At 55.2% G+C, this 19842-nt stretch overlaps 1 protein-coding gene across 1 annotated transcript; it reads left to right on the forward strand.

Moving 5' to 3' along the window:
* The first annotated feature begins 1711 nt into the window (after nt 1-1711).
* On the forward strand, nt 1712-17630 carry BPI (bactericidal permeability increasing protein). Its single transcript, XM_034787845.1, has 15 exons — nt 1712-2211; nt 4093-4207; nt 4968-5096; nt 6006-6161; nt 6772-6835; nt 9350-9413; nt 9970-10061; nt 10618-10794; nt 11148-11207; nt 11580-11747; nt 12237-12304; nt 13339-13381; nt 14318-14381; nt 14889-14965; nt 16312-17630. Exons 1-15 carry the CDS (start codon nt 2097-2099, stop codon nt 16348-16350), a joined length of 1431 nt encoding a protein of 476 aa, XP_034643736.1. The 5' UTR covers nt 1712-2096; the 3' UTR covers nt 16351-17630.
* The last annotated feature ends 2212 nt before the right edge of the window (nt 17631-19842 follow it).

Genomic DNA, 19842 nt, shown 5'->3' on the forward strand with positions numbered 1-19842 from the left:
CGGGGAACACACACCGGCTGTCTGCTCCTCCAGCTTTTCTGTCTCCAGAGGTGGCCAGGAGCCAATCACTGCTGGTAGCCCCAGGGGAGGGGCCGCTGCTTTGCCCCTCCCCCCCAGTTTTTGCATATGGCAGGAATCCTTTGTCTCCCGGTGTGGTTCCCGCCCCCAGTTAGTGGAAAAATACTAATATTATCATGGAGTCCAGGACCAGGAGACTTGGTCACATGACCTTGTAGCCATAACTCAGAGGCTGTTTGTAGTGTCCCCAGGAAGACTTCTCAGTGGGTGATTAGCATCTTCAAAGCCCTGTTGTTCTCCCTAATGGCCCTTCCCAGCGAGACACCTAGACTGATTGCATTCTGCCCTGTGGGCATCCCCAGGTGTAAACATCTCTGTAATAGATGCATAGACAATATTCCTCACTTCAGATATCCAAACAATACAAATAGGATAATCATCTTCAGGAAATCAGAACCTTTCCAGTGATATCTCACATGCCTTATCTCGTGTAAAATCCATCACAGTTACGCCATAATCATATCATAATATCTGTGTGAAGACTATGGGGGCGTAATGCCACACCCATGAAGAGCGGCTCTGTTTTCACATGGGGGCGGCGCTGAATTAGGAGGGACTTCAGAAGGCGGGGGGGGGCATCCCCGGGAGCAGCAATGGGACAGGTGCAGTGCTCTCTGTATGTATAAAGCGGCATCCCCCTGGGCGGATAACACACCTCTGGATTCTACAGGCCCCTCCAGGTCAAAGGCAGGCAGGACTTGGAGCCACACAGAGGAATCCATCCCTTGGAGGCAGGGAGCAGGAAGTGACTATTTTAATGAGATCAGGCTATTGGCCCAGTCCCACAGAACCCTTCAGCTTCTCCCGGGACCTCCGCTTGGAAGATTTATGCAGGAAACTTTGGGGCAGAAAAGCACAAGGCAGGGCGACGCTTGCGGGGACTGCTAGGTGCGGGCTCACGGAGCTGGGGCAGCGAGCTCCAGTGTAAGAAGCGAGTGCAAGTCTGTGGTGAAGATGGACCGTAACCGTCTGGCTTCACAATGACACTGCAGGCCTGGCGTCCCGGGCCCCGACCTGGCTTCCTGCACAGAACCATGCAGTGAACGTGGCTGCTTGCTGGCCTTGCCAGGGTGCAGAGGGGATAAAAGAGCGACAGACTGAATTCCCCGGACTGGCCCGTGCCATCTACCAGTGCTCACTCCGCGCTGACTGGGCCACCTTGGTTGGTGAGGTCATTGGCTAATGGAGCTGGGGCCTGCTGAGAACGTGAAAAGGAGGAAGCTACAGGAGGAGAGAAATAACTGGGAAAAGCTGCTCCCAGCCAGGGGACTTGACAAGATGTAAAATCCTCCTCGCAAGGGAGAAAACGCCCAGAGAAACCTCTAGTGAGAGCAGCCCCCCAGCAGCTCCCTGCTGAGATATAAACGACTCCATCCTGCTCCCTGCCCTCTGCCAATGGAATGGGCAAAACACAGTGCAAGAATCCCTGGCTGAATCCCGGGGCCCGCTCCAGGAGCCAGCAAGGAGCTTGTTCCAGTTGCCAAGGCAGTGGGGAGACATTTGAGGTTGGCGTGGTGCTGAATGCAAAGTCCTTGCCTCTCCTTTCCCCAGGACCCACCCTGGTATCCATGGAGACCCTTCCAGCTGCATTCCTGTGGCTTGCAGGGCTGCTGTCAGCAGGTGTCTGTTAATGGAGCCGGGCGTCACCCGCACTGCAAGAGACCAGCAGAAACTCCCAAAGTGAGCAGCGAGCCACGGGCCAGGGAGCAGAGAGCACGAGTGCCCCGAGCAGTCCTGTCCCCTGGGGGGTGCCACTGCCCTCTGCCCGGGGGTCTGCCCCAGCCCCAACCCCTGGAGGAGGAACCTGGAGCAGGACATGGCTGAGAATTGTGCAAGTGGGGACGGCCCCCAGAGGAATGTGAAAGCAACTTCCTGCTTCCTTGGCACCTGTTCTCAGTTCCCTTTTCCACCCTGCTATAAACACGCCGGTTCTAACAGCAGGATCGGAGGGGAGCATCGGCCAGCAGCCAGCGCAGCACGTCTCAGCGGCTGGACGGTACCGCCGCACTCCTGTCAGGATGACAACGCGTCGCCTGGCCCTGGCTGCCTCGGTGCTGGCTATCTGCACGGTGCTCACCGGGGCCACGAACCCCGGCTTTGTGGCCAGAATCACTGTTAAAGGCCTGGACTACGGTAGGTTCCCAGTCTAATTTGTGTCTGCCTCACTCCGAGCCGGGCGAGAGGGGCCAGGTGTGCGGCTACCCACAATGCACTGTGAGGGGGGTATGATAGGAACCAGTCGGCCAGTGGGATGGACACGACATGAGAGCCCAGAAATGTGGGTGCTAGTCACGGCCGTGAGGATGGGTCCCGGGACCGTGTGGAGTAGCCTGTTCCCGTCTCTGGAATGGGCCTTTTCATGGCAACGTCTGCCTGTGAAGGCGGGGAAGGAACCCTACCAACCCCATTGGGGCCCTCGGAACTTGCATCTCTCCGGGCGTGTTCTCTGTGGGGTGCGTGCGGGTTAAATGGGCAAAGTCCTCCCCGTGTTCTCGCTGCCTGTGGTGGGAAGCGAGTGTGCCCTGCAACCCGGCTTGGAGGATCTTTGGGGCTGGGGACCCCTCCCTGTCTCCCTTTGGCCCCCAGCTCTTGCTCCGTGTACTTCCTGACCTGGCAGCACATGGGGCTAGTTGGCTGGCGTGATGTCTTGTTCCTTCAGTGCCTGATGCCAGCTCCCGAAGAGCAGAGAGACTCACCCAGGTCAATGAGCTCCCAGAGTGGAGGGAGGCTGGGTAGGGGCGGGGGCGGGGAGTGGCTGAGATGAGCGAGTCCGTGACTGAAGTGAAATCGCAGAACGAGCTCCTATGCAGCCCTCTCATGGATTGAACTATACTGCGTGAGAAGCGGTCCATCCCCCCAAGCGCTATCTGGAGAGCAGGAAGTGCCTTTCCCTCCCAGCTAGCGCCAACAGCAGCAGCCGCCTCAGGGGCTGTCTACACTGCAGTAAGAGGTGTGATTGCAGCTCGCACTAGCTTTAATTTCGGTCACGTGACTAGAACTAGCACACGCCGGCACGGACCCTGGTGCAGGCTGTACAAGCCCGCTGGGAATCCTGGGTACGTGCACACGTTGCTAACCCACGCCAGGGCCACGCTGCCGGACCTTCGCTGCTGGTTTTAGCCGCACTAGCTAAATTCAAGCTAGAGCAAGCGGCAGACCCACTTCCGGTTGCAGTGGACACACACCTGTAAGGGCCGTGCTGATCTCAGGAGAACCCTGGGCCCATCCTACCCGGCTCTGCTGTGTCTTGTGCAGTGCTCTGCACTGTCAAAGTGAGTGCAGCGTGCGAGCACTCAGATCTGGGGCCTCTTTGACACCAACAACGAGGAGTCCTTGTGGCACCGTGGAGACTAACAAATTTATTTGGGCATAAGCTTTCGTGGGCTAAAACCCACTTCATCAGATGCATGAAGTGAAACATACAGGAGCAGGTATAAATACATGAAAGGATGGGGGTTGCTTTACCAAGTGTGAGGTCAGGCTAGCGAGATAAATCAATTAATAATAGGATTCCAAGGGAGGAAAAATAACTTTGGAAGTGGTAAGAGAGTGGCCCATTACACCAATGTTACGCGTGCTTTGCACTGGTGTAAACGACTGCCCGGGGCGCAGGGCCGTGAAGAATGAGGCTTATGCCCACTAGCATCCATTAGGAGCTGGAATTAATGCATGTTTTGGCAATCAGCCCTGCTTCCTGGGTTCCCTTCCCCTTGGCACAGTGCAGCCTGCCCTGTGCCAATTGTCCACCTTGCTGCTGCCTTCCCCCATGGGCCAGGGTTAATCAGATGTCCCTTAGTGCGGCCCGTAGCTCAGGCTGGAATGTTAGGGCTCTTTCTCGCACTAATAATCGCACGTGGGATGGAAACCAGCTCCCTTCACTTATTGAATCAGCAGGTAAGTTACTTACTAGTTGTTCCTTTTGACACTTTCCTCGTGTCATGGCAAATATGCCAGGGCTGTATCCGGCTCGCTCTCAAAGGGCCAGTCTGTGACGTCCCCTTTATGTCCCTGCAGCTCGTCAGGAGGGCATCACTGCCCTGCAGAAGGAATTAGCCAAGCTGAAGCTGCCAGACTTCTCGGGGACCTTTAAAATCAAGCACTTAGGAAAGGTGCACTACACATTCTACAGGTGAGACCTTGGGGCTTCCGCGCGCAGCTGTCCCCCGCTCTGAGTGCAAGGTGTGGGCAGAGTCCTTCCCAGGGTGGGGCACGTCCCTGACAGACCGTTTCTCTCCTGCCGGAGAGCCGGGTGCCAGGGGGTCGAATAAGGTGGAGAGTGAATTGCTGTGTTTCTGCCAAACCTGTTTATCCAAACCTCCCAGCCGGAGCCGGGTACAATGTGCCCCGGAGCCCAGGCACTCAAGGTTGGGATGGTGTTTGTGCAAAATCGGACCAATGGGTTTTGCCAAAAAGAAAACCTACCCCCAGCCCAGTTTGTCCCTGTCTGATTCCAGAGCTAGCCCTTCCCCAGGGAGCAGAGCTCCCGACGCTGCTGGGATGACCTCTCCTTTCAGGAGACCACAAATAACCCCCCCACTCCCACCCCCAACCTGTCCCACACAAGCAGGATCCTGTGATAGCGAAAGCACTTTGTGGCTCTCTCCCAGGAGTGAGGTCGTTGAGAGACCGCGGGTGACTGGCAGAGCGTTGTGTTCACAGGAGGGGGCACAGCCCCTCCATGTGCCTCAGGCCAGTCCTGGTGGGATCATTCGTAAAGGAGGGAAGGAGTTTGTTCACCCTGACCTGCTCGGTCTTGGGCCCCTTGCGACCAGCAGTGCTGGTGGCTGTGGGGACATGGAGACCTATGCTGAAGGTGCGGCTGACAGCCACCTGCCGGTTTTCCCGGGGAAGCTCTGGTTTCCTGCTGATAGAATTTCTCTCTCTTGCAGCCTGAACCTTCGCAGTTTCCAGTTGCCGAGTTCGCAGATTGCCCCGATCCCCAATGTGGGCCTGAAAGTCTCCATCGCCAATGCCTTTGCCCAGCTGACGGGGAAGTGGAGGGTGAAGAAGAGATTTATGTAAGCGCCATCTGACCCCACGAGTGTAACCCTTTGTGTCCCAAAACGGCCCTGTCTCTTCTATCTCCCCTCCCCCGCCCCCTTCACTCACACACGCGCACACACACTCACACACTTGTTCTTCCTTGTCATTTCCTGCCCCACTCACTTGTTTCCCACGTGTAGGGGGCTGAGTCTCCTCTCATACTCGATTTACACCAGCATGAGTGAGAGAAGGATCAGGCCCATCATCCACAGGGAGGCAGGCCCCAAAGCCCACCCATGGGTGGGGGTCACCCATAGGGGCTGTCTCCCTGGCGTGAGCATTCACGGGGATGATTGGAGGGCAGTACCCAAGCGGCACTGGGCAGGGGGCTGTGTTCTTCTCTGGATCTCTTCCAGAGTCACTCCGACAGCCCTCGTAGACTCTGGCCTCTGCACTTCAGCCCTTGGCGATCCGTCTAGGGGCTTGGTCACGTGGCTCCTGGGGAAGAGCCATGGGGATGAGGGTGGAGGGAATTTCTTGCTGTGTTCTCCCCTTCTGCCTCGGTAGAAATGGCTAAAATGGCTGGTGGGTGACATGGGGCAGCCCCGAGGCTGATGCTCTGAGCTGGTTAGTATGAAGCACTGGGGAATATACTGGAGGGCGCAATCCTGCAGTGAACCTCCACCCCGGGCATGGAACCAATGGCCTTATAGGTTATTTCCCATTCCCTAATTCCTGCAATAGTGATGGATAAATGAAAAAAGAAGCGGCGGAGTGACTACGTATCCTGAATATTGCTCCAGCCTCAGGGATGTTCCTCGTGAATAATCAGAGCTCCAGGGATTAACATACAAGCCCTTTCCACCAGCATATGGCATGTGCAGGGTATTAGGAGAGCCCTTGGCTGCAAATGCAATCTCTTCTCCTTCCTCCTTTTCCATTAGCAGGGACAGTGGGTCGTTTGACCTGAAGGTCGAGGGTCTCTCTATCTCTATTGGTCTGAAGCTGGGCAGCGACGCCTCTGGGAGACCCACCGTTACCACCTCAGAGTGTGGAACCCACATCTCCAACGTTCGGGTGCACATTTCGGGCAGGTTTGGGTATGTAACTTCCCTTAATTGTCATGGCTTGGGGATCATGCTGATTAGCCCATCTTCTACAAGGGCCTCCAGGGATATAGGTTACCTTCAGCCCGTCTCTGCTGTGCCCACTGGTCTGTCAGCAGCTCTGCCGGCCCTTCCCATTCCTTCCTTCACAGAATGCTAGCGGGGTAAACTGAATCCTAGAGTAATTGGCCCAAAGGCCCAGTAGCTGCATAGGGAGGCTAATTAAGGAACAGCTCCGCTACTGCCCGGGAGATTGGTTGGTCAAAGACGAATTTCATAAATAAACATGCAGCACCAAATCATGAGCTAATGAATTATCTTGCACCAGGTCTGAATTTGACCCACGGTGTTGTCCCTTTCGGAGACACGTTTTCAGCCCATCTCTAAATTTGGGTGCACACATTTTACAAGCCTATCGATTTGCAAATGCAGCCATCATATCAAAACAAAGCAAAGCAGCCAAGGTTTGAATCCAAAACATCCTGGGACAACGTGCCCTGTGGTCACACACTTCTCTAGTGTCGCCCCTGTCCAAGGAGACGCTCCTCCGATTTCCTCCCATGGGCAGGAGCACGACTTTAGCACGCTGTGTTTTTCTCCATAGCTGGCTGTACAATCTCTTTCACAAGAAGATTGAGTCCAGCTTCAGGAAGACCATGGAAGGCAAGGTACGATATGCTAGGAGCACAGAATACCAACCCTTTTTAGTGACCCCTCCTCCACTGTCCAGCTCTCCTGCGGCACTGACACCGTTTCCAGATGACCCATGTCCACAGGCTCTTGCTCTCAGGCGAGAGCTCGGGGGACGGGGGTGCGTCCTGGAGCTCGATTTCTTGGGGAGAGGCGTGTGGTATGGAGATCAGTGCTGCAAAGTATCGTGAAAAAACACATTAACGGCAGTCACCTCGGCAGTGCACAGTGCTTACGGAATTCTAAACTTGCAACATTTGCCAGTACCTAATATAATCGGTCTCAATTAACATAGACTGTTCTTTTCACATGGTCGGTTAATTAGATCGCATGCCTCAGCCAAGCTCGTATCAAACGAGAGAGCCCACTTCGACCGAGGCTTTGAATGGCCTGTCACTCGCAGAGATTTTTAGGAGCTTTGGGGTAGAAATTCTCATCGGTGGATTTACAGACATTTCCCGGCTTGTTTTAATGGGGCACAGTAGCTAAACCCTGATACCGACAGCACGGTACAATAGCCTACCCTCAGGAAACCTGCACCAAGACATGGAAACAAGCTGTTAGCAATAATTGCTACACGGCTAACTGGCACGACTTGCTCCATCTCTGGATGTGAACCTCATTCAGGAAGGAGGCAGTTGGAGAACAGTGAAAAGTCCATTTATATAATAGATTTAAACTACTGGACTGATTGGATTGAGCTACTTTTAGTGCCATCTAGTGGCTTTTTAAGGGCCATCTGGAAGCTGCTGGAGCAGATGGGTTGGCATTAGAAGCAAAGCCCGGGCCTATCGATGATGTGCTTCCATTTAAGGCTTTTGTCTCCTGCCTCTCTGGGGGGGACACCACTGGGGAACATTGGAAACCTGGTGAGAATCTCTCTCAGTAGCTCCCCTTCTGCTCCTCTTGCAGCAGGTCAGGTCCCTGCCACCACATGCAAGAAACTTCCCGTAGGCAGAGGCCTAGACCCCCCCTATAGCGACCGGTTAATCTGCTCATGCCTGTCCCAAGGAAGTCACCGAACTGCTTTGTTTCCCTCCTTAGAACAGGGGGTGCATCCTGTCTCTCACCCTAACTCCCTGCACCCCCAGCTCCCTGTCAGTCTCAGGGACTTTCCCACCCCCTGCATAGCTGACCTGCCCCTGCCTTGCCTCTCTTCCCTCCCCTTCTCTGCTGGGCTGGCTCCCCCTTGACACACCAGCGTGTCTCTGTGCACTAGGAAGGTGTGTGAATGCACAAGGGCTGTTATATGACTCAGCCTGCAACAAACCTTTCCTGTTTCCCCATCAGTCTCAGGCACTCCAGGGCCTTACATTAAAAATATTTGGAGCTATACCTATCTCCTAGAACTGGAAGGGACCCTGAAAGGTCATCGAGTCCAGCCCCCTGCCTTCACTAGCAGGACCAAATACGGGGATGTGTCCTGTCTCTGTACAGCAGAGAGCAGGGAAAAGAACTGGTTTGACAACTACCACGCGAGAGCGTGAGCTGACCGCATGATGGATAACGGGGACCCGTGGACTAACCAGGCAGCTCCTGCCTCGTACCTCTCAAGGGAATTCCCCCCTTGTGCTCAGCTCTCTGTTTTCTGGTTACCGTTCCCCTTTCCTCTGAAGCTGGTATTGCTCTTGGCCATGCTGCAGGCCAGCGGCCAGACTGGACAGACCAATGGTCTCGGTCCTTCTGGGAAACGGGACTGGAGAAGATCTCTGGCAGGTATTCTAGTGCATTGGCAGGGTTATTCCCTGCCGGCCATTTCCTACCATGCTGTGTACGCTGGTTCAATCCCCCAGTAATACTGAAGTGGCGTTTATACAGAGCACCTGGAGCTGGGGGAGAAGAGTCAATAACATGCTGTCACTGTTTGGCTTTTAGCATCACACTCCATCATGCTGTTTCTCTCCCGCTCCCCAGGCAAGGCTGAATTAGCCCTTTCGGGGTGCCTGGGTAGGCTAAAAACTTGGCTACCCGGCCTGGCTTACCCAAGAGCAGTAAGTTAAAGGCACCCCCGCACTCCCCCACTCTATGTGCTGCCTGCATTTGGTGAACAGACAAACTTCCAGTCTACGTGATGGAGCTTTGGCCATAGAGGTCACAGAGACCATCCAGAGCAGGTTGGATTCCACGGATATATTCCCCCACGTGTCCAGTATAGAACTGGGAATTGGGTCACGAGTGAGACCCTTTTCAAAGGAGCTCAACTCCGCCACCAGGCTGTGCTTGGAGTTGTTGCATGAGCAAATATTTGCACACACAGCCCCCCCCCCCCACATGTGATGCATGCATGTTGGGCAGTGAGCCAGACTGCTGCCTCATTTGCATGCACAAATGTCACTTGCATGTGCAAACGCAGGCTTTTGCATAAGTAAAATAATTGTGCAACAGCGCAGAAACTAAGAGGCGGTTTGAGGACTTGCCACTCTGTGTGACTCAGCCTTTCCAGACTGAGCAGCTGGCCGGTCACCAAGGTGTCACTTCTCTGTTTTCCTCAGGTCTGTGGAGTGGTGACCAGCTCTGTCACCACCAAGCTGCAGCCCTATCTCCAGACTGTGCCAGGTACAACATGGGGATGGCTTTGGAGTTTTACAAGTATTTCCCCCAGGCCAGGCACATGCTACGGGACACTGTTTTTCACCCTGCATTTAGCCTCCGGCCCACACTGAGGGCCATGGGGCACCACGTCACCCCAGAGGGACTGTGTGAGCTCCCTGGCGGAGGCTGTCCCGCTCCGTACCTAGTCAGCTGCTCTCTGGACAGGAGGGTGCAAAGCCCTGCCTCCTCCCTGCAGCCTCTGGGGAGCATGGCAGGACCAGGCCCAGGGCCTCCCAGGGGTTGGGACTGCGGTTGTCCTTAGCAGAAAAGACCTAGGTTGACTCTCCGGGCTGAGGGCTAGTTCCCAGAGCTGGTAGCTACAGAAAAACCCTGTCTCTTTGTGCCGAACTGAGCTAAGGGAGAAAAAACCTGGCTCCCTAACTCCCCATGCCACTGGTAACTCCTCCCTGGCTTGCTGCTCTGTGTGAGTCCCAGCTGGGGAGCGGGAACGGCTCCCCCCCCCCCCCCCCATTTCCTCTGGCATCTCAACCGTCGGATTTGTGTCTCTCCTGTTCTGCAGTCACAGCAAAGATAGACAAGGTGGCTGGGATTGATTACTCCCTGGTTGCACCTCCCGCGGCAACAGCCCAGTCTCTGGACCTGAATCTGAAGGTGAGAGGGGAACGGAGGGACACACACAACCCTGCGGGGATCAGTGAAGAATATTGGTACGTTCCATTAGCATTTCTGCCTAGCGAGGTCCTGGAGCATCAACTACCAGGTGCCGGAGCTAGGGGCTGGAAGTCAGGACTCACTGGTTCTGTTCCCAGGTCTGCCACTGACTCTCAGTGTGGAATTGTGGCCATCAGCAAGTCACTTAACCTCTCTGTGCCTCCAGTGACGTAGCTGCAGCTAAAAAGGGTGACATGAGTAAAATGCAATCCGTCCCTCTCTGGTGTCAGGTACAGGGCACTTGAGCTCCTTCCCGCGACGAGCTCCAGGCCAGTCCTATAAAGGCATTAGCATTCTTTATATTGAGCCTATCCCGGGTTATTTTTAACATGCTCTGGCGCGAGTGCAGGGCGGGGAGAGCAGTGGGTAGACCCGGTTTTTATTCTCTTCCTCTGAACGCTTTGCTCCCAAGCTGGGTCAGTGAAAACCAAGTGAATTCTAGCTGCCCCTGTTCTCCCCTCCCCCAGGCGTCACTCTTCCTTTCCTTCCTCACTAGGGTGAATTTTTTTCCCTGGCCCATCGCTCTGCTGTCCCCTTTCCTCCTCCTGCACTGGCCTTCCCGGTGGATCATGACCGCATGGTTTACTGCGGGGCCTCCAGTTACTTCTTCAACACAGCCGGCTTTGTGTACCACACGGCCGGGGCCCTGCTCTTCGAGATCACTGACGCCATGGTAAGGGGCTGTGGGACTCAGGAGACCTGGATTCCATTCCCGTCTCAACCCCAAGCTTCCTTGGGCATGTCGCTGAGTCTCTCCGGCCCATTGGTGAAATGGGGATCGTTGAATCACCCTATTGCATGGGGTGGGGGTGGGGTAACTCCATTGATGACTGCATGGCGTTCAGACCCTGTGGTGGTGAGGGCCATATGAGTACCTTTCTCTGTTGGTGAAATTAGCTTCTAGTGAGGAAGGCAGAGGGGGTTTGGCTGATTTTGCCTCCAGCTCTTCCTTGTGCCGTTCCGTACGGCAGGTCATTGCTGCGGCGAATTGGCCCTCAGGCACCATTTGTGTTTCTCCTGCTACAGATTCCTAAGGAGTTTAAATTCCATTTGAACACCTCCACCTTTTCAGCCTTCATTCCCCAGGTAAGTGTCCCGCTCCCCTGAGCTACCTATCTGCCACACACAAATGATTGGGCATCGGGGTTTGCTGGGGGTGGCCGCAGTGCCTTGATCTGTTGTTTTCAAGTGAGCCGTCGCTCATTCCCAGACTGGATTAAAGATGAGAACTTCCCACAACACTTGGGTTTGTGTTTAGGAAAGACGTGTTTGGAAATGGCGAGGTGGGCCCGCTGCTCGCTGGGGTGATGGTCACTGGAGGAACATGATGTGTTGTTAGATTAAAGGCTGCATCAGATTCCATTTCTCAGGGACTTTGCTTTATCACTGTACCGAGCTTGTGCGAATCTGTTGTCACCTTCCCTGGTGCTGACTGGCTCCCCTCTGCTCCGTCCCCAGCTGGAAAAGATGTACCCAGACAAGCTGATGAAGCTCAGAATTAAAACCTCTTCTGCTCCATTCCTGACCATCACGCCTGGGAACTTGTCGCTTACGCCTGTTGTGGATATCCAAGCATACGTTATCCTCCCCAACTCCTCCCTTGTCCCTGTCTTCCTCCTCAGCGTGGTCAGTCTGGGCATGGCTTATGGATATTGACCCTGGGTGGAGAGACCTTAGTGCAGTTGTCCTACCGATGATAGAGGAGGGATCTGGCATATGGACCTGGAATAGCTGTGAGCTCTCCTAAGCTCACATCCCTGTGTCATCCCCTCTAGCAAGCTGACTCCTGCTGGGATCGGCTGGGACTGGATTTGCCATGAGCTGCGCCCCATCCCTTTGCCAAGTGCAGCAATTCTACGGCATTCCCACAGCAGGAGAGGAGAGGGACCCCTCCCATAACCTGCTTTTCTGCCTTTCCCAGCACAGCCCCTCTGGCTTCCTCCGGAGGCCAGCTTCGCTCCAAGTGCTGTCAGCAAGGTGACAGTGCAGGCTGTGCCCAGTCCTTCCCCCAGAGGAGCCAGACCTCACTCCTGGCTCTCCAATGCCAGGGAAGGGCCTTTGCATTCACAGTGCCAGTCTCACGGGAACTGATGTCACTTCTCCTTCTATTCCTAGACCAGCAGCGTTTCAGCCAAGATTATGGTGACCTCTGCCCGGATAGGTGGGACCCTGGAACTTGGCAGGTAGGAGCCCCAGCGAGGATCGGGGGGAGTTCAACCTTTGTCCTTCCCCGCTGAGCCGCCCTCAAGTCACAAGATGCTCGTAAAGGCTCGATAGCGAGCCGGGCGTCTCTGAGAGCAGTTTCAGAGGAGCAGCCGTGTTAGTCTATATCCGCAAAAAGACCAGGAGGACTTGTGGCACCTTAGAGACTAACACATTTATTTGAGCATAAGCTTTCGTGGGCTACAGCTCACTTCTTCGGATGCATAGTCTTTCTGAGAGCAGTGTGGATCCTGGGGAATGGCGCTGCCGGAGGATTTGGCTAAACTTCCCGCAGGGCCCAGGAGGTGTTAGAGTTTCCATTCTGGGGAGGAGGGCAGTGGGCGGGAGGCTGAGAAGCATCCCAGAGCTGCAAGCCCAGACTCCCTGCTGGTTAGTGGGCTAGCCATGGCCATGGCCCTATTGGTGGGGTAAATCCAGCCCTTTTGGCATCAGGCGAGTTGCATCGGCTTACATCTGAGCTGAATGTACCTGCCAGCGAAGGCCGGGGCTCACGGGGCGGGGGGGCGACGAAGCCGGGATGAAAGCTGTGGGATTCAAACTCCCAGCTCCCCTGGTATGTGACCTTCACTCCTCCCAGCGTGCCTCGGCATTACAGCACACACAACACTGAGTATCACAGCGCCCGGGTATCACTGCCCGGGGCCCGCCCCCGGCCGCCCCACAGCGCCCGAGTATCACTGCCCAGGGCCCGCCCCTGGCCGCCCCACAGCGCCCGAGTACCACACCCAGGGCCCACCCCCGGCCGCCCCCCAGCGCCCGAGTACCACACCCAGGGCCTGACCCAGCCATGCCCATCACTGCCCGGGGCCCGCCCCTGCCCGCAGCCCAGTGTCTGCTGCTATCGCAGAGGGATGGCAATGCTATGCTTGCAGCCATTCCACTCTCTTGAAAGGCCGGGCTGGCTGCGGGTGGGGTTCAGACGCGAGCCCCCCCGGGGCAGAGCTCCCTACGCGAGGGCGCGACGGACGTGCCAAGTCTCTGTGTTTTTCTGCAGGCTGCAGCTGTCGCTGAAGCACTCGGACGTCGGCCCTTTCTCCGTGAGTTCTCCTCAAAGGGACTTCACACCAGAAGTCACCCAGGCTCTGCTTGGAGGAGCTGCTGGCCTTGATTCACACCCCTGGGTGTGCAGCCAAGGGAGGGCTCCCAGGGGAGGGGAGATGGCGCCCCACTGCCTCCATTCTGTGGGGGTGCCACCGGGGCTCAAGAGAAGCTGCACCACTGGGGTCTTCTCATCTCCCAGGACTCAACTTCCACAGGCCCATCCCTTCCTCCTCCTTGTGTCTACACTGCACACTAAGCCCAGGCTGGGATTCAGGTGTCAGCCCCCCTTCCAGCAGCAAGCACTCAGGACCCGGGTCCTGAGACCCTGCTAGGGGACTGGATCCCCTTCTGGGACCCCTCAGAGGCTCGGGTCAAAGCCCTGTCATTTTGCAGTGTGGCTGGAGGTCAAGCTGCAGCCTGAGTCAGACGGTCTGCGTGGTGCAGTGTGGATGCACCAGCCCACCTGGGAGACCCAGGTGGAGCAATTCTAAGTCCAGGTTTGCACTGCAGTGCGGTTGCTCAGGGAAACACTGAGTCCACCTGCCCAGGTCCCCCAGAGCCAGGCTCAGGGTGCGGTGCAGACATGCTGCGTGAGACACGGAGCCTGTACACCCCCTGTGCCTGCCTGTGGGACCTGGGACGATGCTCCCCCAGCCCCGGGGGTTGCAGTCTGTGGGACTTGGTTAGTTTCCAGGACGGCCCCTGTGTTTTGTCTCCTTGGTTCAAGCAGATTCTTACCTGAGTGCCTGGTCCCCTGGCACAGAGCCACCCCCCTCCCATTGCCTCCCCTGCTGCCAGCTGCAGAGGCAACAAGGAGTCTGGTGGCACCTTAAAGACTAACAGATTTATTTGGGCATAAGCTTTCGTGAGTAAAAACCTCACTTCTTCGGATGCATAGCTGCAGAGGGTTACGCTCTTCATTGCATCCCCAGGTGCAGCTGCTGCAGGCGCTCATGAACTTCTATGGCTCAAGCATCCTGATCCCACGCATCAACGGTGAGGGGCTGGTGGGTCCAAGGGTATCTGTATCAGACCAGAGCCCTGACACCCACTTATCAGCAGTGGGTAGAGCTGCTGCGGGCAGAGGAGATCTAGATCCCAGACCTGCCACCAGCGTCCTGGGGCCCACTGCACACACAGGGTGGGTGGCTGGATAGAGTCCATCTCGGAGCGGTGACACGCAGAGAAGAGAACACACTGGAAAGAATGTGCCTGACAGCGCACGTCTTAATGCCTTCCAGATCCCGTCTCCCTAACGCGCTGCGTCTCGTGCTGCAGCTCGCAGGGACTGGCTCCTGTGTGCGTGGGCAGAGCGGCACGCGAGACGTCTCCCCGCTTGTGCAGCTGCTGGGGGAGCTCCTGGCTCCTCCCCCAGGGAGCAGGGTGCTAACAAGGGGAGGGCGGGGTGGGTGCGAGTCGATGGTGCCCGGTTCGCTGCACAACCCCACAGCGACTCGGATTGTTCTGCCCCACCATTGCTCTCATGAGTGGTTTATTTTGCAGCGAGACTCAAGGAGGGCTTCCCTCTCCCACTGCCGGCTCGTGTCCAGCTCTCCAGCCTCGTCATCCAGCCCCACCAGGTCAGTGAACACAGTCCTCTGTGCTGGGCAAAGGGGCAACAAATAATGCCAGCAGCAGGCCGGATCACAGTGAGGAGCCGGGCCCGGAACAAGCACCACTGGATACCTTAGTACAGGGCCAGGGAGGGGCAGGGGAAGGCGAGGTGGCCTACTAAACCCTTTTCATGGCTAGTGAAGCTCTTGCGGGGGGGAGTAGGGTGGGAGAGAGAAGGAAGGGGTCTCTGCGCTGACACACAGGTTGGTGGAAGCGCGGTGAGGAGGAGCAGTGCCGTTCACAGGCAGGAGTCGGTGCTAGCTGGCAGGGAGGAGCTGGTCTGTACTAAGGGAGGAGAATGAGGAGAAGATCACTAGTCAGTGTCAGGGGTCCAGCCACACACAGACTCCATGGAAGCCCAGGTTCATATAAAGCCCTCTGTTTACCCAAGGTACATCCCTGGATTTCCTGGGGATTCACTGGGCATGGGCGGACGGGGGGTAGGACGTGTCTCTCAGACAAGAACTTAGGAACTGAGCTGGTCTGGGCCCTGAGCGTCAGGGTCCAGATTTTCACAACTGCACAAGTACAGTTGCACACCAATCCCAGAACTGCACGTTCAGAGTCAGCGTGCAAATGTACATGTGGTTTTGTGTTTTCTGAAAATCTGGTCTTAACTTTCACATGGCTCTTTTTATAAAGAGCAGAGATTTGCTGTGATTTTTTACCCTAAATTCCCACCATCTCCACCACCACTAAGACACCCAGTCTTGCGATGGGCTATGTGTGGGTTTTCTACTGGGTCGTATCCTTCCCTGTCCCCCCCTCACGTTAGCAGTGGCTGCCTTTGTACGCACGTAGACGGCTCAGGCCAATGCACACTGAAATCAGTGCAGAGTCCTGTTCATTTCAACGGGGCTTGGCTCGAGCCCAGCCTTTGTGAGGCAGCGTGAGAGGAACTAAAGAAACGTAACGTGTTAAGGACGAGTCCGTTGGGTGTTGGCCAGGCACGTTTGTAAAGCCAAAGCAAAGCAATATGAGAACGTCGGTGCCTGTGACTACTGCAGCACATCCAGCCTAGCGCCAATGACAGAAACAGAGAAACAGCTGTTCACACAACGCTGAATAAATATAAAGTTGGGAACAATAGCTGGGGAGAAACATGGATTTCCCTCTGATGTGGAGCCAACTCACATGCTACATGCCCTGTGGCGTGCACCATACGCACGTGCTCACTGGCTTGCTGCTCTAATTAGAGTACATATTCCCTGATTAAAGTGAGCCCTGCATTCGCCTAATGCAGGTGGGCTCTGCTGTTCTGTGACCAAAGGCAAGGCTTTGCCACTGGGTTACATCCTGATCTCTTTCCTAGAACTTCCTGCTGTTTGGAGCAGACGTTCGTTACGTGTAGAGAGGCCGAGGACGACGCTGAAAGAAATGACCGATATGAAAAGACAACGTTCCTCTTTCCCCTGAGCAGCACCTGGCCTTGTGAATGGATAGCAGGCACCCAACTTTCCTCTTGGCCTGCGCCGCACCCATCCTCACGCCCAGAGAGGGCTCCAGATTCTCTCCTTCCCCCTGCAATTCACTGCTACCAAAGCTGTTTGTCCAGGAGTAAAAAACATGTGACTTGTCTCCAAAGAAATTCCTCCCCTGCCTGTCTCGGTCTGGATCACTGGGCACTGGATAGACAGATAGGAGGAGCAGCATGTGCATTTGAACAAAAAGAAAACCCAAGCAAACGAGCTTCCCTTCCACAGCCTTTGATACTAGGAAACCGTTCTGGTATGTGCTGCTCTCCAGCGCCCAGGAAAGATGCCCATTGGCTGCCCTGGGAGTTGGCCCCTGCCCTGAACCAGTCAGGGGATTTATTAACACACTTGGGGTGAAGTACTAATCCGCGTTAATGAGCAGCTGTGCCCATCGCCCTGCGTAGCAGACTGGTTGCGCCAGGTGGAGTGTGGCCTGGGGAGCCGCTCACAACAGAACCTGAGAATGGGCGTTCAGAAGGGACGTGGCCATTGATTGTGCAGAGCAATTCACAGTGGTGCAGAAGAGACCAGAAATGAACAAAAGCCAGGGGGTGAGGCCTGATTAGCAGGGAGCTGAGAGCCACACGCACCAGGCCCCGGCTGTCAGTCTTCATCTGGGCCCTGGCCCTAGTTTTGTTAAGTGTTGTGTGCCACTGAAAATACCCACGCACCCTACTGGGACGTTAGCATCTAAGCTGGGGGTTCCTCCACCTTTCCCCCAGTGAGCAGACATGGTCTCGTGGTCGTGGCCCACGGCCCCTCACTCTCGCCGTGCTGGGTCGTCTCTGGGGTAGCTATGGCAATTGCTTTCATGGATCAGTAACGTGGCAGCATTTCCTGTATCTGCTGCAGTCTCTTTAATGCAGTGTAGCAGCTAGCAATGAAGGGGGGCGGGGGACGGAGAACCAGCACCATGTGACCTGCCAACTCGCTGCACATTTTATAATGATGAGAAAACTCTGGAAAAAAGGCACATTGGAATTGTGGGTTCCTCAGAACAGGGCTCCCGGTCCCGCATCTCCCCCGATCCACTTTTCACTCTGACCAGCTGTAACCTATCTATTCACACTGCAGTGTGCTCCAGTGGAAAGTATGTTAGAAAGAGGAACACATGTTGTATTATGCTGTTGGCAAATAAAACACTCTGATAAAGGCAGGCGTTGTGGAAGGTTTTTTCATCTATTTCTGTGGCCCGTCAGCAGAATGTTTACTCAGAGGAAGTACCTGACATAACAATACTACTTTGCACGCACATGCCTCTCATAAACAGCTCTCCAGCGTTTGCGTGTAACACACTAGCCAACTAGGACATTTTCCATTGCCTTCGGTGGACTTTGCGTCAGGTCCAGAATGGCCTTTAGCCAAGCATTTGAAAGCTCCATTACACACAGTAATGAGATGGCTAAAAAAATTCTGTAAAAAAACATTTTTTTCCAATGAAAATACGTTTTTGATATCCTGGAAATGTTGGGAGGAAAACTATGAAATCCAAGAAATTTTCTCTTTTCAGTAACGAAAAACCAAGTGCATGTCTTAATTTATTTATTGTTTAAAATGAAAATTTTTGATTATCAGGTTTTCAACAAAAACTAAAAAAAATTAAGACTTTTATGAGAAGAAAAACAACAAAAATCATTTTCTTCAGAATTTTTCAAGGGAGAGGTGAATAATTGTCCAAGCAGCACGACTGATTAATAAGGTCTGGGGGGTAGGCAGCCATTGTACATGTGAGTAAACTGAGGCAAGTAGCGGTTAAGTCACATGCTCGGTTTTATAGCAGAGCCAAAAATCAAACCCAGGAGTCCTGACTCTCAGGTCCCTCCCCTACCTGCCAGGTGACACACAAATCTGTGTGAAATACTAACCACTTATTCACTGGATATTTTTTCTTTAGTAGTTTGAACGCAGATTAACTTTCCCACCCACTGCTGGACTCTGGTGTTACGTAGGTCGCTCAGAGCAGTCCTGAGGCAGTAACTTCTTCCTGAGAGTCTCTTGAGGTGGGTAGTGACTGATTTCCCCAGCCCTGTTCTGTAATTCTCGGAGAGGATAGATTCAGGCAGCTGTTGGCGTAGGCAATGCTGGAGACCAGGGCCCTGTCTGCCCACAAAGAAGCCATGCTGGTCCTGCAGGGCTTGAGGGAGGTTTGCCTGGCAGCAGGGCCGCCCGGGGGGGAGGGGAGCAAATGGGCCCCCACAAGAATATAGTATTCTGTAGTAATGCAACTTTTTTTTATGGAAGGGGCCCCCAAAATTGCTTTGCCCCAGGCCCCCGAATCCTCTGGGCAGCCCTGCCTGGCAGGTGGTGATGAAGGTGGGCACGGCTGGGGTGTCAGAGGCACGAAAAAGCCGACAGCAGGACGAGCAGGACTTGCTGTTGGAATGTCAGGCCCCCACGTGACAGGCAGCGTGATGGTTTCCGGAGCTGCTGTCCCGACGGCAGCCAGTGACTAGAGGCAGGTTTCTGAGGCCCAGTTTGCTGGTGGTGGAATTTAGACCATTGGCTCTTGAGACAGGTGCTGTGGAGCTGGGTGAGGTGTGAACCCTGTGGAGGTCTGTATCTGAAACACGGCAACGTCCCCCACTGGCCCCACACTCCGATTCTCTGGCCCAGCTGCTGCGTGCTCCGGGACACCCACAGACTTGGGGAAGCAATGGAGTCTGTGTGGGGGGCTCAGTCTCTCTGGGAAGAGGCACCGAGGGCACCGGGGCAAGCGCTTGTGGGTGGCACATCAACGAAGGGGAGCTGAGGAGCGTGGGAACTAGTCACAGCAGGAGGCAGGCCGGCCGCTGGTTCCAGTCCCCGCTCGGTTTCTGTACTGCCCCAGCCCAGTCCATGGGGATTGCTGTGAGCAGCAACACGCGGAAATACAAGCGGGAGACAAAGGCAAAGCTGTGCACTCGGCCAAACAGCCACTAGCCTGGGCAGAGAGCTGCGGGGTAGAGAGGCAAACACAGCAATTGGCAACTGCCAGGGTCAGGAACCAAATGGTGCCCCCCTGGCTGCTTTCGCCTTGACTCCATGATCCAGATAGTCCCATTTCCAGCCAGACCTGCTGGGGAGGAGACCCTCTGGGCACCAAGACGGTGATACCAGGCGCAGAGCCGGTAGAAGAGGGACGGTGGAGCTACAAAGCAGGGAGGTGCCTGGTTCTTAGTTCAAACTGGGGTCCAGGGCAGCAGGTGAGGCCTGTGTAACTAACAGCCCCGTCTCTTTCAACAGAACACCTGAGCCATGCTGGCCATGTAGAATTGAATTAAGTATCATTTTAAAACTCAACAGCGGGAATCCTGCCTCTGCTGAGGGGCCCTGGCGTGCTCGGTGTTCGCACCGCACGCTCTCCTGCGGGGCTGGTTTCTGGGGGGTGG

This window comes from Trachemys scripta, chromosome 12 (genome assembly GCF_013100865.1).
Source record: "Trachemys scripta elegans isolate TJP31775 chromosome 12, CAS_Tse_1.0, whole genome shotgun sequence".
NCBI lineage: Eukaryota > Metazoa > Chordata > Testudines > Emydidae > Trachemys > Trachemys scripta.

Excerpts from the sequence above, each read along its gene's own strand:
- BPI (XM_034787845.1), top strand. The coding sequence starts at position 2,097 with ATGACAACGCGTCGCCTGGCCCTGGCTGCCTCGGTGCTGGCTATCTGC. Across the intron at positions 4,208-4,967 it reads GTGCACTACACATTCTACAG|CCTGAACCTTCGCAGTTTCC; the intron begins GTGAGACCTTGG and ends TCTCTCTTGCAG. Across the intron at positions 11,748-12,236 it reads CTGTCTTCCTCCTCAGCGTG|ACCAGCAGCGTTTCAGCCAA; the intron begins GTCAGTCTGGGC and ends TTCTATTCCTAG.